The sequence below is a fragment of the Anomaloglossus baeobatrachus genome, chromosome 9 (assembly GCF_048569485.1).
Source record: "Anomaloglossus baeobatrachus isolate aAnoBae1 chromosome 9, aAnoBae1.hap1, whole genome shotgun sequence".
In the NCBI taxonomy this organism is placed as follows: Eukaryota; Metazoa; Chordata; class Amphibia; order Anura; family Aromobatidae; genus Anomaloglossus; species Anomaloglossus baeobatrachus.
In genome coordinates this window covers 189,325,429-189,352,721 of record NC_134361.1, presented here as the reverse complement: position 1 = coordinate 189,352,721, position 27,293 = coordinate 189,325,429, and the positions used below count along the sequence as shown (strand labels likewise).

At 40.3% G+C, this 27,293-nt stretch overlaps 1 protein-coding gene across 2 annotated transcripts in view; it reads left to right on the top strand.

Moving 5' to 3' along the window:
• The window catches only part of NR5A1 (nuclear receptor subfamily 5 group A member 1), a 221,402-nt gene that overhangs the window by 696 nt on the left and 193,413 nt on the right, over nt 1-27,293 (top strand). The window contains exons 1-2 of one of the 2 annotated variants that reach the window (XM_075322828.1): nt 1,508-1,618; nt 1,721-1,839. In XM_075322828.1, the coding sequence (XP_075178943.1) occupies nt 1,738-1,839 (102 nt within the window). In that variant the 5' untranslated portion in view covers nt 1,508-1,618; nt 1,721-1,737. Of the gene's footprint in view, nt 1-1,507; nt 1,619-1,720; nt 1,840-27,293 lie in introns of those variants that run through there. The other variant, XM_075322827.1, reaches the window with a different exon arrangement.

Sequence of the window (27,293 nt, the reverse complement as noted above, 5' to 3'; positions counted from 1 at the left end):
ACACTACATTCACATAAAACGTATGGAATTGAGAAATCGATGTCTAAAAAGCTTGCCTATATATATATATATATATATATATATATATATATACACACATATATAATTTTGTTGCTGTATGTTTTTTGTATATACACGCAAAAAATATTATATATATATATATATATATATATATATATATATATATATATAATATTTTTTGCGTGTATATACAAAAAACATACAGCAACAAAATTATATATATATATACACACACACACACACACACACACACACACACACGTATATATGTGCGTTCGTGTGTATATATATATTATACATGTCCCAGAGCAATCAGCAACTATGTACACAGGACACACAATCATCGAGCAATACATACAAGTATATATATATATATATATATATATATTTGAATCCATTCATTTATATAGCGCAGCGCTTTACATACTATTGCAACACTGTCCCCATTGGGTCTCACAATCTAGGTATCCATCCTCTTTTAATTTGTTCTGTAATTAAATATTATATGCACACACACACACACACACATATATGTGTATTCGTGTATACATTTTCGTATATATATATATATATTATATACACACACACACACACAGTATATAATATAATAATATAATGTATGTACACACAAACACATATTACACGTGTGTATACATATATTTATTTACAAACCAAAGTATATATACACATATATATATATATATATATATATATATATATATATATATATATATATATATATATATATATATACATACATACACACACACACACACACACACACATACATACATACGTGTTCGTGTACATATGGGTGTGTGTATATATTTTACACATACACACAAAAACACTGTGATACAGACAAGATAATGTGTGATTGGATGTAGTGAGGGATGATTGTGGGCTTTGTGTACATAGGTAAAGCTGCTGATTATTCGTGTATAATAAGTATCTATTGGCCCTGTAATTGTATTGTTGGTGGATAACCCGGCAGCGCCCCTCTCCTCCTCGGCAGTGTCCCTTTCGGCCCGTGCCCCCCCCCCCCCCTCCACGGCCCCCTCCCCTCCCCTAAGCAGTGTCCCTTTCGGCCAGGCAGTGCTCCTCTCCATCTAGCAGTGCCTCCCTCCCCACGGCATTTCCACTCTCTCCCACCCTCCCGCCAAGCAGTACCCCTCTCCCCCCGGCAGTGACCCTCTTTCCCACCCCCCGCCAGATTATATTCCTCTCCCCCCGGCAGTGACCCTCTTTCCCACCCTCCCACCAGTCAGTGCCTTTTCCCCCGGCATTGCCCCTCTCCCCCAACCCTCCACCAGGTAGTGCCCCACTCCCCTCGGCAGTGCCCCTCTTTCCCACCCTCCCAGACAATATCCCTCTCCCCCTGGCATTGTCCTTCTATCCCACAAGGCAGTGCCCCTTTTCCCCCGGCATTGCACCTCTCCCCCAACCCTCCACCAGGTAGTGCCCCTCTCCCCCCGGCAATGCCCCTCTTTCCCACCCCCCGCCAGTAATCCACCTGACAGTGTACACACGGTGCGGTCGATGCTGAGCGCTGCCCTCGGATGTCACATTCTGCCGGTGATCGGTGCAGACTGATGAGGTGATGAGTGTGAGGAGGCGTCATTATCTTTCCAGTCTGACGTGATTGATATCGGTCGTGAGTCGATCACTCGATTAAATCCCCGCTTTGTGTCACACGCAGGAAGTCGGGGCAGAAGCATGGATTACAGCTACGACGAGGACCTGGACGAGCTGTGCCCGGTGTGTGGGGACAAGGTGTCTGGGTACCACTATGGGCTCCTCACCTGCGAGAGCTGCAAGGTCAGTACAGTATGGAGAGGCTACAGCCACAGCAGCGATACTCACCAGCACGGCCTCATCAATGGGGGGATACCGGAGTGTATAGTGCTGTTCTATACAATACTCCATATATCCAAGGGTGATAGTAATATATGCAATACTCAGTATATCCAGGGGTGATAGTAATATATGCAATACTCCATATATCCAGGGATGATAGTAATATATGTAATACTCCATATATCCAGGGGTGATAGTAATATATGCAATACTCCATATATCCAGGGGTGATAGTAATATATGCAATACTCCATATATCCAGGTGTGATAGTAATATATGCAATACTCCATATATCCAGGGGTGATAGTAATATATGCAATACTCCATATATCCAGGGGTGATAGTAATATATGCAATACTCCATATATCCAGGGGTGATAGTAATATATGCAATACTCCATATATCCAGGGGTGATAGTAATATATGTAATACTCCATATATCCAGGGGTGATAGTAATATATGCAATACTCCATATATCCAGGGGTGATAGTAATATATGCAATACTCCATATATCCAGGGGTGATAGTAATATATGCAATACTCCATATATCCAGGGGTGATAGTAATATATGCAATACTCCATATATCCAGGGGTGATGGTAATATATGCAATACTCCATATATCCAGGGGTGATAGTAATATATGCAATACTCCATATATCCAGGGGTGATAGTAATATATGCAATACTCCATATATCTAGGGGTGATAGTAATATATGCAATACTCCATATATCCAGGGGTGATAGTAATATATCCAATACTCCATATATCCAGGGGTGATAGTAATATATGCAATACTCCATATATCCAGGGGTGATAGTAATATATGCAATACTCCATATATCCAGGGGTGATAGTAATATATGCAATACTCCATATATCCAGGGGTGATAGTAATATATGTAATACTCCATATATCCAGGGGTGATAGTAATATATGCAATACTCCATATATCCAGGGGTGATAGTAATATATGCAATACTCCATATATCCAGGGGTGATAGTAATATATGCAATACTCCATATATCCAGGGGTGATAGTAATATATGCAATACTCCATATATCCAGGGGTGATAGTAATATATGTAATACTCCATATATCCAGGGGTGATAGTAATATATGCAATACTCCGTATATCCAGGGGTGATAGTAATATATCCAATACTCAGTATATCCAGGGGTGATAGTAATATATGCAATACTCCGTATATCCAGGGGTGATAGTAATATATGCAATACTCCATATATCTAGGGGTGATAGTAATATATCCAATACTCAGTATATCCAGGGGTGATAGTAATATATCCAATACTCAGTATATCCAGGGGTGATAGTAATATATCCAATACTCCGTATATCCAGGGGTGATAGTAATATATGCAATACTCCATATATCCAGGGGTGATAGTAATATATCCAATACTCCATATATCCAGGGGTGATAGTAATATATCCAATACTCAGTATATCCAGGGGTGATAGTAATATATGCAATACTCCATATATCCAGGGGTGATAGTAATATATCCAATACTCCATATATCCAGGGGTGATAGTAATATATCCAATACTCCATATATCCAGGGGTGATAGTAATATATCCAATACTCCATATATCCAGGGGTGATAGTAATATATGCAATACTCCATATATCCAGGGGTGATAGTAATATATGCAATACTCCATATATCCAGGGGTGATAGTAATCTATGCAATACTCCATATATCCAGGGGTGATAGTAATATATGCAATACTCCATATATCCAGGGGTGATAGTAATATATGCAATACTCCATATATCCAGGGGTGATAGTAATCTATGCAATACTCCATATATCCAGGGGTGATAGTAATATATGCAATACTCCATATATCCAGGGGTGATAGTAATATATGCAATACTCCATATATCCAGGGGTGATAGTAATATATGCAATACTCCATATATCCAGGGGTGATAGTAATATATGTAATACTCCATATATCCAGGGGTGATAGTAATATATACAATACTCCAGATATCCTGGGGCGATAGTAATCTATACGGTCATATACAATACTCCATATATCGAGGGGTGATAGTAATCTATACTGTTATATACAATACACCATATATATATGGGTGATAGTAATATATACTGTCATATACAATACTCCGTATATCGAGGGGTGATAGTAATATATACAATGCTCATTATACCCTGGGGTGATAGTAATCTATACTGGCATATACAATACTCCGTATATCCAGGGGTGATAGTAGGATATACTGTTATACTGTTATATACAATACTCTGTAAATACAGGAGTGATAGTAATATATGCAATACTCAGTATACCCTGGTGTGATAGTAATATTTACTGTTATATACAATACGCCATATATCCAAGGGTGATATATATATTACACACACACACACACACACACACACACACACACACACACACACATATATATCCTGGGGTGATAGTAATATTTGCTGTTATACATGATACTCCGTATATATAGGGATAATATAAATATATGCAACACTCTGTATATTCAATGATGATAACAATATATACTGTTATATACAATACTCCATATATCCAGGTATGATAGTAATAAAAACAATGCTAAGTATATCCTGGCATGATAGTAGTATATACAATACTCCACATATCCAGGGGTGATAGTTATATAGTGGTGTTATACACAATACTATGTAAGTAGAGGGGTGATAGTATACAGTGTATATTACTATCACCCCAAGATATACTGAATATTACATATAACAGCACTATATTATGATCACCCCTGCATATGCTAAGTATTATGTATTACAGTATATATTACTACCATCCCTGCATATACTGAGTATTGTATATAACTGTTATATATTATTATCACCCCAGGATATACTCAGTATATCCAGGGGTGATAGTAATATATCCAATACTCCGTATATCCAGGGGTGATAGTAATATATGCAATACTCCATATATCCAGGGGTGATAGTAATATATCCAATACTCCATATATCCAGGGGTGATAGTAATATATCCAATACTCCGTATATCCAGGGGTGATAGTAATATATCCAATACTCCGTATATCCAGGGGTGATAGTAATATATCCAATACTCCATATATCCAGGGGTGATAGTAATATATCCAATACTCCATATATCCAGGGGTGATAGTAATATATCCAATACTCCATATATCCAGGGGTGATAGTAATATATCCAATACTGAGTATATCCAGGGGTGATAGTAATATATGCAATACTCCATATATCCAGGGGTGATAGTAATATATCCAATACTCCATATATCCAGGGGTGATAGTAATATATCCAATACTCAGTATATCCAGGGGTGATAGTAATATATCCAATACTCCATATATCCAGGGGTGATAGTAATATATCCAATACTCAGTATATCCAGGGGTGATAGTAATATATGCAATACTCCATATATCCAGGGGTGATAGTAATATATCCAATACTCAGTATATCCAGGGGTGATAGTAATATATCCAATACTGAGTATATCCAGGGGTGATAGTAATATATGCAATACTCCATATATCCAGGGGTGATAGTAATACCGTATATCTAATACTCCATATATCCAGGGGTGATAGTAATACCGTATATCCAATACTCAGTATATCCAGGGGTGATAGTAATATATCCAATACTCAGTATATCCAGGGGTGATAGTAATATATCCAATACTCAGTACATCCAGGGGTGATAGTGATATATACAATACTCCATATATCCAGGGATGATAGTAATATATCATTACACAATACTCATTAGGGTTAGGGGGACAGATATTATGCTGTACACAATACTCCATGTCCAAGGGTGATAGTAATATACTGTATGCTGTTATACACAATACTCAGTATATCCTTGGGTGACAGCAATATACACTGTTATATACAATACTCAAAATATCCGGTGTTGATATTATATAGTGATGTTATACACAATAATCAGTATATCTACAGGTAATAATATATAGTGATGTTATATAAAATACTCAGTATATCTAGGGGTGATAATAATATATACTGTTTATACAATTCTCAGTATATCAAGGGGTGATCATATACTGTGGTGGGATACACAATACTCACTATATCTAGGGGTGATAGTAATATATATGGTTATACACAATACTCAGTATATCCAGGGGTGATAGTAATATATATGGTTATACACAATACTCAGTATATCCAGGGGTGATAGTAATATATACGGTTATACACAATACTCAGTATATCCAGGGGTGATTGTATTATATACGTTTATACACAATAGTCAGTATATCCAGGGGTGATAACAGTATTCGTATATGCAATGATTATGAGTGCACTGTGCTGATACTACAGTATTTTATATAGTGATTCATATATTCAATGGATATCATAACCGTTAATATTGCTACAAACAATCGTCTATTCACGGATTTCACAGGTTATGTAACGCGTCTTGTAAGGCAGAATAGTAATACTTTGATGTCCAGTATAAATGTGTAATTTCATAGCACTGAGGGTAGATTGCTATTACTGTATACACCGAGCTTAGGGAATCTATTGATGTCACAAAGGAGAAAAGAAGACATATTATACAAAAGTGCTGAATAATTTCATTAGATTCACAGAGTTGGTAATAATGCGGTGTGATTATATACAGACGCAGCATATTCATGTTATTCCACAGGGCGGAGGATAGCAGTACAGCATTATATGCGATGCTCAGCATATTCATTGCTTTCTCAGGGGTGGTAATACTTTTATATACAACGCCGACTATGTTCAGGGGTGATAGTAATACAGTATTATGTATAGTGCTCATCGTGATCAGGGATGATAGTAATACAGTATTATGTATAGTACTCATCATGATCAGGGATGATAGTAATACAGTGTTATGTATAGTGCTCATCATGATCAGGGATGATAGTAATACAGTATTATGTATAGTGCTCATCGTGATCAGGGATGATAGTAATACAGTATTATGTATAGTGCTCATCGTGATCAGGGATGATAGTAATACAGTATTATGTATAGTGCTCATCATGATCAGGGATGATAGTAATACAGTATTATGTATAGTGCTCATCATGATCAGGGATGATAGTAATACAGTGTTATGTATAGTGCTCATCGTGATCAGGGATGATAGTAATACAGTATTATGTATAGTGCTCATCGTGATCAGGGATGATAGTAATACAGTATTATGTATAGTGCTCATCGTGATCAGGGATGATAGTAATACAGTATTATGTATAGTGCTCATCGTGATCAGGGATGATAGTAATACAGTATTATGTATAGTGCTCATCGTGATCAGGGATGATAGTAATACAGTATTATGTATAGTGCTCATCGTGATCAGGGATGATAGTAATACAGTGTTATGTATAGTGCTCATCGTGATCAGGGATGATAGTAATACAGTATTATGTATAGTGCTCATCATGATCAGGGATGATAGTAATACAGTATTATGTATAGTGCTCATCATGATCAGGGATGATAGTAATACAGTGTTATGTATAGTGCTCATCATGATCAGGGATGATAGTAATACAGTATTATGTATAGTGCTCATCATGATCAGAGGTGATAGTAATACAGTATTATGTATAGTGCTCATCATGATCAGGGATGATAGTAATACAGTATTATGTATAGTGCTCATGATCAGGGATGATAGTAATACAGTATTAGGTATAGTGCGCATCATGATCAGGGATGATAGTAATACAGTATTATGTATAGTGCTCATCGTGATCAGGGATGATAGTAATACAGTATTATGTATAGTGCTCATCATGATCAGGGATGATAGTAATACAGTATTATGTATAGTGCTCATGATCAGGGATGATAGTAATACAGTGTTATGTATAGTGCTCATCATGATCAGGGATGTTAGTAATACAGTATTATGTATAGTGCTCATCGTGATCAGAGGTGATAGTAATACAGTATTATGTATAGTGCTCATCATGATCAGGGATGATAGTAATACAGTATTAGGTATAGTGCGCATCATGATCAGGGATGATCACCCATTAGTATATATCACACATATGTGATCTAGATAATCCCCAAGATCACCCACTAGTATATATTACACATATGTGATCTAGATAATCCGCAAGATCACCCATTAGTATATAGTACACATATGTGATCTACATAATCCCCAAGATCACCCATTAGTATATATTACATATATGTGATCTAATGATTCCAAAGATAACTCATTAATATTTATTGCACAGATGTGATCTAGATGATCCGAGATCATCAATTTATATTATATATATATATATATATATATGAGCTAGAGGATCCACGAGATAACCCATTATTATATATAGTGTACATATGAGATCTAGATGATCCCCAAGATCTACCATTAATATCTATTGCACATGATTTAGATGATCAGAAATCACCAATTTATACTGTACATATGTGATCTAGATGATCCCCAAGATCACCCATTAGAGATCCCCCATTAATATATATATTGTAAATATGTGATCTAGATGATCCCCAAGATCACCCATTAGAGATCCCCATGATCACCCATTAATAAATATATTGTACATATGTGATCTAGATGATTCTCAAAATCACCCATTAATATATATTGCAAGTGATAATAATAATAATAATAATTTTATTCATTTATATAGCGCTATTAATTCCACAGCACTTTACATACATTGGCAACACTGTCCCCATTGTATCTCACAATCTAGAGTCCCTATCTGTATGTCTTTGGAGTGTGGTAGGAAACCGGAGACCCCGGAGGAAACCCACGCAAACACGGGGAGAACATATAAACTACTTGCAGATGGTGTCCTTGGTGGGATTTGAACCCAGGACCCCAGCGCTGCAAGAATGCAGTGTTAACCACTGAGCCACCGTGCCGCCCAAGTGATCTAGATTATAAGAGATCACTCATTAATATATATTGTACATATGTGATCCAGATGATTAGAGATCACCCATTAATATATACTGTACATATGTGATCTCCGAGATCACCCATTTATATTGTACATGATCTAAATGATCAGAGATGACCCATTAATATATAATTGTACATATGTGATCTAGATGATCCCCAATATCATCCATTAAAGATCCCTGAGATCACTCATATGTGATCTAGATGATCCCAAAGATCACCCATTAATATATATTGCACGTGATCTAGATTATCAGAGATCACCCATTAATATACATTGTACATATGTGATCCAGATGATTAGAGGTCACCCATTAATATATATTGTACATTTGATCTAAATGATCAGAGATGACCCATTAATATACAGTATACTGTACATATATGATCTAGATAATCCCCAAGATCACCCATTAATATATATTGCACGTGATCTAGATTATCAGAGATCACCCATTAATATATATTGTACATATGTGATCTCCGAGATCACCCATTAATATATATTGCACGTGATCTAGATTATCAGAGATCACCCATTAATATATATTGTACATATGTGATCTCCGAGATCACCCATTAATATATATTGTACATATGTGATCTCCGAGATCACCCATTAATATATATTGTACATTTGATCTAAATGATCAGAGATGACCCATTAATATTTATTGTACATAGGTGATCTACATGATCCCCAAGATAGATTGTACATATAGGATCCCCACGATCACCCATTAATATATATTGTACATATGTGATCCTAGAGATCACCCATTAATACATATTGTACACATGTGATCTAGATGATCAGAGATCACCCATTAATACATATTGTACACATGTGATCTAGATGATCAGAGATCACCCATTAATACATATTGTACACATGTGATCTAGATGATCAGAGATCACCCATTAATACAGTCATATGAAAAAGTTTGGGCACCCCTATTAATGTTATCCTTTTATCTTTATAACAATTTGGGTTTTTGCAGCAGCTAGTTCAGTTTCATATATCTAATAACTGATGGACTGAGTAATATTTCTGGATTGAAATGAGGTTTATTGTACTAACAGAAAATGTGCAATCCGCATTTAAACAAAATTTGACCGGTGCAAAAGTATGGGCACCTCAACATAAAAGTGACATTAATATTTTGTAGATCCTCCTTTTGCAAAAATCACAGCCTCTAGTCGCTTCCTGTAGCTTTTAATGAGTTCCTGGATCCTGGATGAAGGTATATATGACCATTCCTGTTTACAAAACAATTCCAGTTCAGTTAAGTTTGATGGTCGCCGAGCATGGACAGCCGCTTCAAATCATCCCACAGATGTTCAATGCTATTCAGGTCTGGGGACTGGGATGGCCATTCCAGAACATTGTAATTGTTCCTCTGCATGAATGCCTGAGTAGATTTGGAGCGGTGTTTTGGATCATTGTCTTGCTGAAATATCCATCCCCTGCGTAACTTCAACTTCGTCACTGATTCTTGCACATTATTGTCAAGTATCTGCTGATACTGAGTTGAATCCATGCGACCCTCAACTTTAACAAGATTCCCGGTTCCAGCATTGGCCACACAGCCCCAAAGCATGAGGGAACCTCCACCAAATTTTACTGTGGGTAGCAAGTGCTTTTCTTGGAATGCCGTGTTTTTTTGCCTCCATGCATAATGCCTTTTTGTATGACCAAACAACTCAATCTTTGTTTTATCAGTCCACAGGACTTTCTTCCAAAATGTAACTGGCTTGTACAAATGTGCTTTTGCATACCTCAGGCGACTCTGTTTGTGGCGTGCTTGCAGAAACTGCTTCTTTCGCATGACTCTCCCATACAGCTTCTCCTTGTGCAACGTGCGCTGTATTGTTGACCGATGCACATTGACACCATCTGCAGCAAGATGATGCTGCAGGTCTTTGGAGGTGGTCTGTGGATTGTCCTTGACTGTTCTCACTATTCTTCTTCTCTGCCTTTTTGATATTTTTCTTGGCCTGCCACTTCTGGGCTTAACAAGAACTGTACCTGTGTTCTTCCATTTCCTTACTATGTTCCTCACAGTGGAAACTGGCAGTTTAAATCTCTGAGACAACTTTTTGTACCTTCCCCTGAACAACTATGTTGAATAATCTTTGCTTTCAGATCATTTGAGAGTTGTTTTGAGGATCCCATGATGCCACTCTTCATAGGAGATTCAAATAGGAGAACAACTTTCAAGTGGCCACCTTAAACACCTTTTCTCATGATTGGATACACCTGCCTATGAAGTTCAAAGCTCAATGAGGTTACAAAACCAATTTAGTGCTTTAGTAAGTCAGTAAAAAGTAGTTAGGATTGTTCAAATCAAGAAATTGATAAGGGTGCCCATACTTTTGCACTGGTCAAATTTTGTTTAAATGTGGATTGCACATTTTCTGTTGGTACAATAAACATTTCAGTCCAGAAATATTACTCAGTCCATCAGTTATTAGATATATGAAACTGAAATAGCTGCTGCAAAAACCCAAATTGTTATAAAGAAAAAAGGTTAACATTAATAGGGGTGCCCAAACTTTTTCATATGACTGTATATATTGCACATACAGTATATGATCTAGATGATCCGAGATCACCCATTAATATAGAATGGGAAGAGTTATATTGGAGCAATAATACATATGTATGAAGTAAAAAAAAAAAAATACAAAAAAAACCAGATAGAAGTCATATTAGAAGAGAAGCCAGGTCACTCATTGCTGCCTATATTACAGTATATCGCTCTCATTATACAGCTCATCATACGTCTAAATTACCTATGCAAAATACTTAATATTGATATAGAAAATGAAGACACATTGAATATTACATTGGATATTGTACAATTATGGCATAGAACCTTAGGTTACAATCCAGAGTGCACATATCAGGCTGATCATCCATTCAATACAGTAAATAAAGACATATGGATAATGGACGCCTCTTTATGCTCCAGCTCTATATAATCGTTGACCTGGACTCTGACCTCTCCACTCATGCCATACATACAATTTCAGCAGTTTTAATCACTAGATTTTTTTTTTCCCCCGATGCAGCATTAAACGCTAGTATTGTTATATACATCTATTATAATAAACATGATCGGGGATAGTGATGTAGCAGAGCTGAATTTGTCGTTTCGCCTTATACGGGAATTTATAGTCAAGATCATGTATTATTGAAGGGAAATCTAAAGAAATGAGAAATTGTAGGCACTCCTTTGGAGCCGCTCGCTCGTATAAAGCTAATTTGCACCAGTGATCAGATTAACAAATACAAGTATAAAAAAATATTGTGTATATAGTATATAATCAGTGAGTTAGTTAAAGACCATCAATGTATTAGATTTGCTCGGTGTCCTATGTAAAAGCACAAACATCTAATGATCATGATTAGTAACAAAGATCACTTGTCATTTTGGCAATCTACTAGAATTTAGAATTCAGTAGACAAACATATTCCCTGGCCCCAAATATATATATATATATATATATATATAAAGAAAAATTCTATAATATAATATAAATATAATAAATATAATATATATATATATATATATATATATATATATATATATATATATATATATATATATATATATATATATATATATATATATATATATATATATATATATATAAAATTTTACACACACACACATATATATATATATATGTGTAAAATTATATACTTTACACACACACACACACACACACACACACACACATATATATGTGTAAAATTATATATATATATATATATATATATATATATATATATATATATATATATATATATATATATATATATATATATATATATATAATTTTACACATATATATATATATGTGTGTGTGTGTGTGTAAAGTATATATATAGCCTCACATATGTAAAAAGTATGGCACATACGGGATTGAAAAACACCACGTAAGTGCTGCTATGAACAGTTCTACTTTTTCATATGTGAGGATGTATGGCACATTTTCTATAAAAATATTTTAGAGTAGGACTACCCCAAAGAGATTTGCCTTGATGTGGTGGGGTAGCTCAGGAAATTGTAATTTTTTGCCAAAAATCCCAAATTTTAATAAGTACAGTTTGGAATTTTTAGTGCAGTAGTGCACATTTAGTGCTGGCTATCTTTTTTTTCCCAAATTAACCATGCGTGTAGTGTGACTTCTCAATTTATGTTCACGAGTGTAAATATATATATTTGCTTTACCAGACATTACCAGAATGAGGGAGTTAATACCTCAACACTTGTGCAGACAGTGATAATGCCAGATGAACCACTAGAAAAGAAAGATAAAAGTAGAACATCATGATTTATCAATTTTAGGGCTGATACATTAGTCTGTTTCATTGTTTCATAATTCCTTCAGTATGCACCTATTCACATTTGTCTATTTCTTGGATAGATTGCATTATATTGTCATTGCTTGTACAACTGAATGAGTTAATAACTTTACACTTGTGCAGACAGTGATAATGCCAGATGAACCACTAGAAAAAAACAACAACAGGAAAACATCATGATTTATCAGTTTTAGCGCTGATATATTAGTCGGCTTCATTTTTCCATAATTCCTTCAGAATGCACCTGTTCACATTTGTCTGTTTCTCGGCTGTGCCAATCAGTTTTTTGATATTTGTAGCATACTATTAAGCATTCCACCCACCAGCCAAGGGCATTTTAATTATAGCTTGATCTTACCTGCCCTTTAAATTGTAGGTACAGTCATTCAAGGATAGGGTCCCAACAATAGGGTATGCCTTGTCACTGGCTGTTGGGCTTATCACAAATTGGCCAAATTATGTACCAAGTAACACACAAGGCCACATCTGGAATACGGGATCCAGTTTTGGGCTCCACATTTTAAAAAGGACATTCAGAAGTTAGAGTCAGTTCAAAGGCGGGCAACTAGACTACTACAAGGAATGGAGGCCGCCCATATGATGACAGGTTGAAAAAGTTAGATATGTTTAGCTTAGAAAAAAGACGTCTCAGAGGAGATCTCATTTATATGTATAAATACATGTGTGGTCAATATAAAGGACTGGCACATGACTTATTTCTTCCAAAGACAGTACTAAGGACCAGGGGGCATTCACTGCGAGTGGAAGAAAAGCGATTCCGACAGCTAAATAGGAAAGGGTTCTTTACAGTTAGAGCGGTCAGACTGTGGAATGCCCTACCACAAGAGGTAGTAATGGCAGATAGTATAACAGCTTTTAAAAAAGGGCTGGATGATTTCCTCAGTACACAAAACATTGTTGGTTATAAATGACTTAGTGACTAAATGTAGAACTGGTGGAGGAAGGTTGAACTAGATGGACCTAGGTCTTGTTTCAACCTAAGTAACTATGTAACTATGTAACTAATTTTTAACCTATGGCAGTATTAAAGTTCTTCTATTTAATGCTTATCCAGTATAGTATTTCAGTGTGCAGCTGTATTCGCTTTAATTGTATGGACTAGTTCCTTCTGTATGCACCTGTTCACATTTGTCTGTTTCTTGGATGTGTTGGTCAGTTTTTTTTCTATATTTGTAGTATCCTCCCTTTCACCAGCTCACAACGTTTTAATTATAACTATATCTCGACCCTACCTGCCCTTAAAATTGTTGACTAAACCCATGTAGATACATTCAAGAATAGCGTCCAAACAACGGGGTACACCTTGTCCCTGTTTGTTGGTACACAATTTGGCCAATTTGCGATAAGCCCAAATCCCTTATTTTAGCCTAGTTTCTATGGCAGTAATGCAGTTTCAAATTTCTTATATTCAATGTTTACTGAGTATAGCATTTTAGTGTGCAGCTGTATTCACTTTAATTGTATGGACAAGTTCCTGAAGAATGCACCTGTTCACATTTGTCTGTTTCCTGGCTGTGGCGGTCATTTTTTTATATTGGAAAAAGAAGAGCCAGCACGATCTACGAGTGGCATGCATCGTATAAAAGTGCAAATTCACTGATTTATTCCAACTGTACTATAATACAAAATTAGAGGTTTAGCAAATAATTGATCAATTCTTTGAGCCACCCCTGCCATGTCATGGCAAATCTTGATAGGGGGGGGTCCTAATCTATATTATGTATTTCATGTGCCATGTGGCCTCCTAGATAAAAAAAAAAATTGCAAGCAGAACCATATTGAAGCAAACATACCTGTAACCTGTACATAACCGCTTCCACATCGCAGCAAGAGGCAACGGCAGATAAAAGGTCAGCCCAGGTCCCAGCATGTGGATATCTGAACTGACCTTCACGGTGCCAGACCAGCAACTATAAATAAGGCGGACCAGACCAAGGTATGGTGCTTAATTAGCATTGCCAGTGGAAAAGGGTGAGGCAGCTGAATGTGAACAGCCACCAACAGGAGGAATATATATTTAAAACCAAAGTCAGGTGTGTATGGTAATGGTGGTGGTCAGCCACCAGACCACTGTAGTATAACTACGACCTAACAGAGAAAAAATATTTTATTATATTTGTAGCATACTCCCTTCTGACTGTGAAGTCAAGAGAACTTTAATTATAAATTATAGCTGGATCCTACCTGCCCTTTAAATTGTAGATTTTAAGCCTAGATAGAGACATTTAAGTATAAGGTCCCAACAACCGGGTACGCCTTGTCGCTGGCTGTTAGAACACAATTTGGCCAATTTTGTGATAAGCTCAAAGTACTTCATTTTAATCTAGTTTCTATGGCAGTAATGCAGTTCCAAATTTCTTATATTCAAGGTTTACCTAGAAACATTTCAGTTTACATCTGTATTAGCTTTAATTGTATAGACTAGTTCCTTCAGTATGCATCTGTTCACATTTGTCTATTTCTTGGACGTGTTGGTCAGTTTTTTTTATATTAGTATCCTCCCTTTTACCAGCTAAGAACATTTTAACTATAATAGTATATTATTGTAGGGTTTAAGCCCAGGTAGAGGCATTGAAGGATAGGGTCCGAACAACAGGGTATGCCTTGTCGTCGGATGTTGATAAAAATTTGGCCAATTTCTGATAAGCCCAAGTACCTAATTTTAACCTAGTTCCTATGGTAGTAATCCAGTGCCACTTTCTTATATTCAGTGTTTACATAGTATAGCATTTTAGTTTACAGCTGTATACGCTGTAGAGGCATTCAAGGATATGGTCTGAACAACAGGGTATGCCTTGTCGCTAGCTGTTGGTACACAATTTGGCCAATTTTGTTAAAAGCCTAAATACCTAATTTTAACCTAGTTTCTATGGTAGTAATCCAGTTCCAAATTTCTTATATTCAATGTTTACCTAGAATAGCATTTCAGTGTACAGCTGTATTAGCTTTAATTGTATAGACTAGTTCCTTCAGTATGCACCTGTTCACATTTGTCTATTTTTTGGATGTGTTGGTCAGTTTTTTTTTTTTATATTTGTAGTATCCTCCCTTTCACCAGCTAAGAACATTTTAATTATAATAGTATATTATTGCAGGGTTTAAGCCCAGGTAGAGGCATTGAACGATAGGGTCTGAACAACAGGGTATGCCTTGTCACTGGCTGTTGATACACAATTTGGCCAATTTCTGATAAGCCCAAGTACCTAATTTTAACCTAGTTTCTGTAGTAGTAATTCAGTTACAATTTCTTATATTCAATGTTTACCTAGTATAGTATTATAGTGTACAGCTGTATTCGATGTAGAGGCATTCTAGGATATAGTCCAAACAACAGGGTATGCCTTGACGCTGGCTGTTGGTACACAATTTGTGATAAGCCCAAATTCCTCATTTTAACCTAATTTCAATAGTACTAATGTAGTTCCAATTTCTTATATTCACTGTTTACCTAGTATTGTATTTTAGTATACAGCTGTATTTGCTGAAGAGGCATTCAAGGATATGGTCTGAACAAAAGGGTATGCCTTGATGCTGGCTGTTGGTACACAATTTGGCCAATTTTGTGATCAGCCCAAATACCTAATTTTAACCTAGTTTCTATGATAGTAATCCAGTTCCAATTTCTTATATTCAGTGTTTACCTAGTATAGTATTTAGTGTATAGCTGTATTCGATGTAGAGGCATTCTAGGATATAGTCCAAACAGGGTATATGCCTTGACACTGGCTGTTGGTACACAATTTGGCCAATTTTGTGATAAGCCTAAATACCTCAGTTTAGCCTGGTTTTTAATGCATTAATGCAGTTACAAATTTCTTATATTCAATGTTTAACATAGTATTAGTATTTTAGTGTGTAGCTGTATTCACTTTAATTGTATAGACTATTCTTTTGGCATGCACCTGTTCACATTTGTCTGCTTCTTGGATGTGTTGGTCAGTTTTTTCTATATTTATAGTATCCTCCCTTTCACCAGCTAAAGGTATTTTAATTGTAATTATAGCTGGATCCTACCTGCCCTTTACACCTTTAAGCTCAGGTAGAGGTATTCAAGGATAGGGTCCGAACAACAAGGTACACCTTGTCCCTGGCTGTTTGTACACAATTTGGTCAATTTTGTGATAAGCCAAAATACCTAATTTTAACCTGGTTTCTATGATTGGAACTGGATTACTATTTCTTATATTCAATGTTTACCTAGTATAGTATTTTATTGTACAGCTGTATTCACTGAGGAGGTATTCAAGGATATGGTCCGAACAACAGGGTACGCCTTGATGCTGGCTTTGGTAAACAATTTGCGATAAGCCGAAATACCTCATTTTAACCTAGTTTGTATGGTAGTAATGCAGTTCCAATTTCTTATATTCAATGTTTACCTAGTATAGTATTTTAGTGTACAGCAGTATTCGCTGTAGAGGCATTCAAGGATATGGTCTGAACAACAGGGTATGCTTTGACGCTGGCTGTTGGAACACAATTTGCGATAAGCCCCAATACCTTATTTTTTTTTTGTTTAATCTTTCTTTATTGAATAATTCACAACAAAAAGACAAAGAACAGAAAGAGAAAAAGATCATCAGTATCATCAACATGACGTATACATCTTGTTACAGACTCCAATACCTTATTTTAACCTAGTATCTATGGTAGTAATGCAGTTCCAATTTCCTATATTCAAGATTTACGTAGTATAGTATTTTAATGTGCAGCTGTATTCGCTTTAATTATATTGACTAGTTTCTTCAGTATGCACCCGTTCACATTTGTCTGTTCCTTGGATATTCCGTTCAATTTTTTTCATATTAAACTATGTACTTTTGAAACTTGTATAATTAAGCAAAGTCATTCTGTTACATAGAAAAGATTGAGTTCATTGTCGTAGCTTTGTATCCTGTACGGGGTAGGGTGTGTTGTCGGCACCCTCCCTCCACTAGGCACCCAGCAATCATTCCCTTCACCTTTACCCCCTAGAAGTATACCAATCAACTTGGATTCAGTTGTTTAAGACATTATTCAGTATAGGACAAAGCTTTTATTGCACCATGCAGAATTTGCACTGTATCACACGCCTGACCATCCAGTAACAACAGGTTTTAGTTGCAAGTTATCCACATTGGAGGAATGTTGTCCTGTCATTGCCGAAACAAAGCGAGCTTTTGTTTGTGCTAAAGCGTATTTTAAGAATCTGAAACAATGTTGATGGAGAGAATCCACGGAGAAATTTGTAGCGAGCGCACTGAATGTAATGGCATTGTGCGAATGTGGACTCCTGGATAGCGAGCATGTACACAATTATTGGGAGGCTTAGAGAGGATACAATGATATTGTATGCAGTCATGTCAAGAATGCAACACAATGAAGGAAGAGACGAGAAGAAATACTGTTGCCATTAACCTGTAGAAATGTGTTTTCATCCAGCACTTCCTAAACTCAGCAGAATAATTGCTACTTGTGCTGGATAATTTGGAAAATTAGGATTTACTTTGAAGATAGCCGATTATTGAAATACTGCTGTACCTTTAGTATACAGTGTGTCGACCCATATCCTGTCCACCGCCATTAACTTGAGAACGGCGGCAGCTATAGGCATAGAAGTGGTGTCTAGGTATAGTAAAGTAGCCATGTGCTACGCAATGAAACCACCTATAGCGCCACCTGGTGGAAAACACCGGAGTTAGCATTTTTATCTCGAAAACGGAACGAGAGAGAGAGAAAAAGTAAATCACAAAGTTGTAGGACACCATCAATTCAATGCGAATCGACACCTTGCATACAGAAATGCTATGATAAGAACGTGTAAAACTCACAAGGCTGCGGACGTGAAGCGATACCTCATGGAGACCTTCCTACAAGTCATTGGGTATGGTGGCTGTGTGGACTGGCCTCCACGCTCACCTGACCTCACCCTATTGGACTTCTTTCTGTGAGGTCACATCAAACAGCAGGTGTATGCGACCCTTCCACCAACATTGCAGGACCTACGGCGACAAATCACAGATGCTTGTGCAAACGTGTCACCTACCATATTGCACAACGTGCAGCAAGATACAGTATGCTGTGCAGAGTCCAGATGTGCATTGCAGCTGACGGGGGCCACTTTGAGCATCAAAGTTACATGAGCGCCATACGTGTGACCAGCATTCAATGTTTTGGGGGGGGGGTCAAGGGTTTCATATCATAGCATTTCTGTATGCAAGGTGTCGATTCGTATTGAATTGATGATGCCCTACAACTTTGTAATTCACTTTTTTTCCTCTATCTCGTTCAGTTTTCAAGATAAAAATGCTAAGTCCATTTTTTTCCACCAGGTGGCGCTATAGGTGGGTTCATTGCATAGCGCATGGCTACTTTACTATACCTAGACACCACTTCTATGCCTATAGCTGTGCCGTTCTCAAGTTAATGGCGGACAGGATATAGGTGGACACACTGTATATACAATGCGGTTATCTCATGGACAATGGCTTAGCATAATCGCTCATAAAATTAAACCTGTCAACTGATTCATGCTGCCCAAACCATGGACAGAGCAATTGGAACCAGGCGTTTCAGAGAAAATATAATTTTTAGACCCACCACTGACGGCTTCTCCTGCACCGCCCGCTCTAGACGATTGACAGGTCTATCATTTGAATGTACTTCACGAGAGACCGGTCAATCAACTACAGCGGTGCAAGGAGAAACCATACTAGTGTTGTCTCTGATCGGATCAGAAGTCTGTTTGTCAAAAAAAACTGCAGAATTCCATACTTGGCTGCAATCGTGCAACAAATATGCATCATGAATTGACATACGTTAACAGTGAACACTTTTGTACTTCTGATCTCTCTTTTTCTGATCTATTAAGTGTCACCTCTAAATGATGGATTATAATCACTTCTATGGTGTATATAGCTAATTTGTCTTAGTGATCATCAGTTGAAGCAATATACAAACGATTATAGGAGTAGTGACTGGTGATTTAAGGATCACTTTGCCAGATATTGCATTATATTTTTATACTAGCTTGTGAGGTAGCACGGTCGGCTGCGCAGCAGAAGACACGGGATCCAGGCATGAAGGTTCACAGCACACGGTTTTAATGTCCAAACAAAAGTCCATAACACAATACATGTGCCTCTCCAGCAGAAAACTCAGGGAGTTCTGTTCACTCCCTCACACCCGGCACACCTGCCCTTGTTCCTGATTCTATTTAACCCTTCCTTCAGCCTGTAGGGAAACAGCATTAACCCTAGAGTGGATTTACTTTCTATCATGGAGTGAGCACAACCGGGGCGAGACATACCGGCCGTCATAGATAACCCCGGTCACAGTCTCACATACCCCCCCCCCTCAGTTCAAGCGTGCGGGGTTGAACTCCCGCCATCAAACACGGGCCGCGGGACAAGGCATCGGCGTTGCCCTGCAACCTACCGGCCCGGTGTTCAACCGTAAACCGGAAGTCTTGCAGAGAAAGGAACCACCGGGTAACCCGGGCATTCCGTTCCTTGGCGGACCTTATCCAGACCAGTGGAGAGTGATCCGTCACCAAACGAAACTGCCGTCCCAGCAGGTAATAGCGTAGGGACTCCAAGGCCCACTTGATCGCCAGGCACTCCTTCTCCACTACGCTATAATTCCGCTCGGGAGGGGTGAGCTTCCTACTTAAGAAGGTGACGGGGTGTTCCTCCCCCTGAACCACCTGAGACAGCACTGCCCCCAGGCCGATCTCCGAGGCGTCAGTCTGTACTATGAACTCCTTCCGGAAATCATGGTTGACCAGAACGGGCTGTCTGCACAGGACCTCCTTCAGGGCCCGGAAGGAGTCCTCGGCCTGCGGAGTCCAGCGCACCATGACGGACTTCTTGCCTTTGAGAAGGTCCGTCAAGGGGGCTGATAGTCCCGCAAAATCCTTTACAAACCTCCTGTAGTACCCCACGATACCCAGGAAGGCCCTAACCTGCTTCGTGGTCAGGGGTCTAGGCCACTTCTGGATCGCCTCAACCTTGTTAATTTGGGGCTTAATCACTCCTTGGCCTATCACGTAGCCCAAGTAGCGGGCTTCCGTGAGTCCCAATGCACATTTCTTGGGATTGGCTGTCAATCCGGCTGTTCGAAGCGCGTCCACCACCGCTTGTACCTGTTCCAAGTGGGTCTGCCAATCGGAGCTGTAAATAATGATGTCATCCAGGTACGCTGATGCATACGCCTGGTGGGGTTCCAGCACTAAGTCCATCAACCTCTGGAACGTGGCCGGAGCGCCATGTAACCCAAAAGGCAAGACAACATAGTGGAAGAGACCCTCCGGCGTAACAAAAGCGGTTTTCTCCTTGGCGGACTCCGTTAGTGGCACCTGCCAGTACCCTTTGGTCAGGTCGAGCGTGGTAAAATATCGCGCCTGTCCCAGCCTATCAATCAGCTCATCCACCCGGGGCATGGGGTAGAGATCGAACTTGGATATTTCGTTCAATCTCCTAAAGTCATTGCAGAACCTTAAGGAGCCATCGGGTTTTGGTATTAGGACAATCGGACTAGCCCATTCACTCCGGGATTTTTCGATGACCCCCAGGCGTAACATTGTCTTTACTTCCTCCGATATGGCTTGTCGTCGAGCCTCCGGTACCCGGTATGACTTCAGGCGTACCTTCAGGTGGGGCTCGGTGACAATATCATGTCGTATCAGACTGGTCGTACCGGGCAGCTCGGAGAAGACATCGGGGTTCTGCTGAACCAACCGTCTGGCCTCTCGCCTCTGTTGCTTGGTGAGGGCTTCTCCAATCCTTACTTCCGGTTCGTCCTCTCCGGAGGTCGCTGGAGCCGGATGTGAACGACCCGAAGAGGAGGGAGGTGGGGAAAAAACAGCCATCAGGCTTTCCCGTTCCTGCCAAGGTTTTAATAGGTTGACATGGTATATTTGTTCAGGTTTCCGCCTACCGGGCTGCAATACTTTATAGTTAACCACCCCTACTCTTTCCTTTATCTCGTAGGGGCCTTGCCACTGAGCCAGGAATTTGCTCTCCGCCGTGGGGATCAATACCAACACCCGATCCCCGGGTTTAAAGGTCCGCACGGTGGCTTGTCTATTGTAGCGGCCGCTTTGCGCGGCCTGAGCCTCCTGTAAATGCTCCTTCACAATTGGCATGACCGCGCTTATGCGGTTCTGCATACCCAAAATGTGTTCAATCACACTTTTATGGGGGGTGGGCTCTTGTTCCCATGTTTCCTTTGCCAGGTCCAACAATCCCCGGGGATGTCGCCCGTATAACAATTCAAAAGGCGAAAACCCCGTGGATGCCTGTGGCACCTCTCGTATGGTAAACATCAAATAGGGAAGCATCATATCCCAGTCTTTCCCGTCTTTTGAAATCACCCTTCTTAGCATGGTTTTCAGGGTTTTATTGAAACGCTCGACTAAACCGTCCGTTTGAGGATGATACACAGACGTACGCAACTGCTTGATCTGGAGTAGCCGGCATAGCTCTTTGGTCACTTTAGACATGAATGGGGTCCCCTGATCCGTAAGGATCTCCTTGGGCAATCCCACCCGGCAGAACACAGCAAACAACTCCCGAGCTATAAGCTTTGCTGCAGTATGTCTGAGAGGTATCGCCTCGGGATACCGGGTGGCATAGTCAACGATCACTAGGATGTGTTGGTGCCCTCGAGCGGACTTTACGAGGGGCCCCACCAGATCCATCCCTATCCGTTCAAAAGGGACTTCTATAATGGGTAACGGTACCAACGGACTGCGAAAATGGGTCAGGGGTGCAGTAAGCTGACACTCTGGGCAGGTTTCGCAGAACCGTTTTACCTCCCCAAAGACCCCGGGCCAATAGAACCTTTGCAATATTCGCTCCTGCGTTTTCTTGACCCCTAGGTGGCCACTCATCAGGTGTTTATGAGCCAAGTCGAGGACCCGCCGGCGATGCGGCTGGGGCACCACCAACTGTTCTACCCCTACGCCCCGTATTTGATCTACCCGGTAGAGTAAATCCTGCTTAAGAGCGAAATGGGGGTACCTTACCTGGGCACCGGGCAGCTGTGCCACCCCGTCAACTACTGTCACCCGACTCCGGGCATGTATTAACGTAGGGTCCTGGAGTTGGGCTGTCCCAAACGTATCCGGGGACGCCTCCAACTCCGGGATGGGCTCGACCGTCTCAGCCTCTCCTGCCAATACCTCTAGGGGCGACCTATCGGGTTCACACTCTGTCCCTATCATGGTGACCCCTACGGCAGGTGTCCCGGATTCAGGATTGTAGGGCTCAGGTCCCGGACCGACCAATATCTGAGGGGACTTAGGGGGTCCCCTCCATAAAGTCCAAAAATAGGGCAGATCCCTTCCTAGGATCACGTCATAAGGAAGAGTGTTAAGAAGTCCCACCTCATGTTGCACCTGACCGCAAGGTGCTGTGATGGTGACAATCCCCGTGGGATAGTCGCGGCGGTCCCCATGTATGCAAACCACCCCCACGGTGCGTCCTGTGGCCTTTACTTTAGCTCTCAAGGTGGATCGCACAAGGGTCACTAAGCTTCCGGAATCCAACAATCCTGTAACCGGACATCCATTCACCTGTATTTGGCACAAGTGGGGCTCCGTCTCTGGGGAGACCAGGTCAGCGGTACACACCACCTGAGCATACATTGAACCCCGCCGGGTAACCCCACAATCCATGGGCTCTGTGGTGAGTGGACACTGGGCTTCCATATGTCCCACCCGCTGGCACCGCCAACATCTAATGGGGACGGAAACCCCCTTGACGGGTTGTCGTTTAGGGTACAGAACCTTCCGGACCTCAGGAATGGCGGCCGCGGCCTCAGACGGGACGGTAGGGGACTCCTGTACCGTTGTCAGCGGTGGGTCCTTGGCCCTAGGCTTGGAGGGGCCGGACCGACGGGCGGTACGCAAAGTCTCAGTGTCCCGTATCAAGTCCTGCGTAGCCACATGCCGCTCTACCAGGGACACTAATTGGTCCAGGGTACTCGGGTCACCCTGTCCGACCCACCATTGAACGGTGACGGGTAAAGTGCGCACAAAACGATCCACTACTACCCTTTCCACCATTTGCGCCGGGCTCAGAGTGTCAGGCTGCAACCACTTTTTTACAAGTATAACCACATTTTCCACATTTTGTGTCACAAAAGTGCTCAAAAGACGCATCCTATGAACTGATATAACCACTTATATCCTTGAACCAAGAATATACAATTGATGCCAAACATCCATAAAAATAAACTTTATTACATATAATAAAAAACACACATTTTTGGACTTAATGGCACTACAGGGTAGCAAGTGTACAAATATAACTCCCCCAAATTGGAGGAAAGGTGGGTTGGGAGTCAAAAACGAATCTACCAGGTCTTTCAATAAGTACTCAATTTCCTAATTACACAATTTCTTAAACTTGCAGATAACACCACAGCGTGATGCGCAATCGTAAAGGCCACATAGGGGCAGTACCTAGAAACATTTCTCGTAGTAGGTCATAATTGATTATATGTGCCTGTACTGGTCAGTCACAAATTCACACTTTTATGTTCATCCCTAATTGACCTTGATATTATCAGGTGTATAATTCACTCATCCATAGGGCTATGAAAGCTAGAGGCCACAGATAAGTCTATTTAAGATCAAGAATCTCGCCTAGTACATGAATGTCCTAACTATCTGTTAGCCTCACACAATTCCTCCATGGACTATTGAGTGCACTCACATATACTTATAATGGGGTGCAGTCAGTGTTAGGCCAAGCCTCTATGCCTCCCTGCAGATTTTACCAATCAAAATACCAAGAACTGGGCCTCTGATAATAGATCATAAGGGGCTGTATCTACCCAGATTCATGGCCACCAGTTGCATCCCAATTGCTTGTTATAACAACTCCTGAGGAAGCCCTAGGCGGTGAAACGCGTCGAGGCGTGGTGGGTGGAGAGCAAGCTACTCTGGTCAGGTCTGTACTCGATTGTTTGATATTACTAAGTTGTGCAGTATAAATGATCGCTGTTAGCGAGGTGTGCTACTGAAGGTAGCTTACATGGGATATTGGTAGGTGGGGATTGGTCCCTATGCATTGAGGCATGGTTTAATATCAGGCTTTGCTTAATTAGGTATGTCTGTAAGCTCACTAAACAGCTCATAGTGGAATTCGGAGGGACAGGTAGATGGTTCAGGTAGTCAGTATACTAGGTGAGATTGTTGTTACTAGACAGCCCATTTTCTGTAGCCATCACCTGTATATCCCTCTGTGAGAACAGATTGCTATTTGTGCTGTTATAACAAGCAATTGGGATGCAACTGGTGGCCATGAATCTGGGTAGATACAGCCCCTTATGATCTATTATCAGAGGCCCAGTTCTTGGTATTTTGATTGGTAAAATCTGCAGGGAGGCATAGAGGCTTGGCCTAACACTGACTGCACCCCATTATAAGTATATGTGAGTGCACTCAATAGTCCATGGAGGAATTGTGTGAGGCTAACAGATAGTTAGGACATTCATGTACTAGGCGAGATTCTTGATCTTAAATAGACTTATCTGTGGCCTCTAGCTTTCATAGCCCTATGGATGAGTGAATTATACACCTGATAATATCAAGGTCAATTAGGGATGAACATAAAAGTGTGAATTTGTGATTGACCAGTACAGGCACATATAATCAATTATGACCTACTACGAGAAATGTTTCTAGGTACTGCCCCTATGTGGCCTTTACGATTGCGCATCACGCTGTGGTGTTATCTGCAAGTTTAAGAAATTGTGTAATTAGGAAATTGAGTACTTATTGAAAGACCTGGTAGATTCGTTTTTGACTCCCAACCCACCTTTCCTCCAATTTGGGGGAGTTATATTTGTACACTTGCTACCCTGTAGTGCCATTAAGTCCAAAAATGTGTGTTTTTTATTATATGTAATAAAGTTTATTTTTATGGATGTTTGGCATCAATTGTATATTCTTGGTTCAAGGATATAAGTGGTTATATCACTTTTTTACAAGATGCAACAAGTCATAGGCCTGGGAGCGTACGGGTTTGGCTTCCTCATAGAACCACTGATTTACCCGCTGAGCCCGTACATAGGTATTCACCCCCAACCGAGCCAGTATTTCGGCTTTCAGGGTCACATAGTCAATGGCGTCCTCGGCACAGAGGTCCAGGTACGCTTTTTGGGGTTCCCCCGTCAGATAGGGCAACAATACCTCAGCCCACTGCGGGGTCGGCAGCTTTTCCCGCTCGGCCACCCGCTCAAACACCGCCAGGAACGCTTCCACATCATCCCCCGGGGTCATCTTTTGCAACGCTTGTCTCACCGCTTTCCGGACGCTGCCGTCGTCACCCGGTCCCGGGGTTGTTGCTGCCGGTCCGGCACGGATCGACTTGGCCAGGAGAACCATCTGTTCTTGGTGCCTTTTTTCCTGCAATTGCAAGGCTTGCTGCTGACGTGCATTGGCCTGCTCCATCTGTTCTTGGTGCCTTTTGTCCTGCACTTGCAAGGATTGCTGCTGACGTGCATTGGCCTGATCCATCTGTTCTTGGAGTTTCTTTTCCTGCACTTGCAAGGATTGGAGCAGGTGTGCATTGGTCTGTTGCTGCTGTGCATTAGCCTGAGCCAAATGCTTTAGTATGTCCTCCATGGCGTCGCCGGGTTTGGGCTGTAGTATAGCCGCTCGAATCCAGGGCATGCGCAGCTGGGTCACCAGGGATGGATGCTACACCTCACCGGCTGTCATGCCCGCCGATTCTCCACCATATGTGAGGTAGCACGGTCGGCTGCGCAGCAGAAGACACGGGATCCAGGCATGAAGGTTCACAGCACACGGTTTTAATTTCCAAACAAAAGTCCATAACACAATACATGTGCCTCTCCAGCAGAGAACTCAGGGAGTTCTGTTCACTTCCTCACACCCGGCACACCTGCCCTTGTTCCTGATTCTTTTTAACCCTTCCTTCAGCCTGTAGGGAAACAGCATTAACCCTAGAGTGGATTTACTTTCTATCATGGAGTGAGCACAACCGGGGCGAGACAT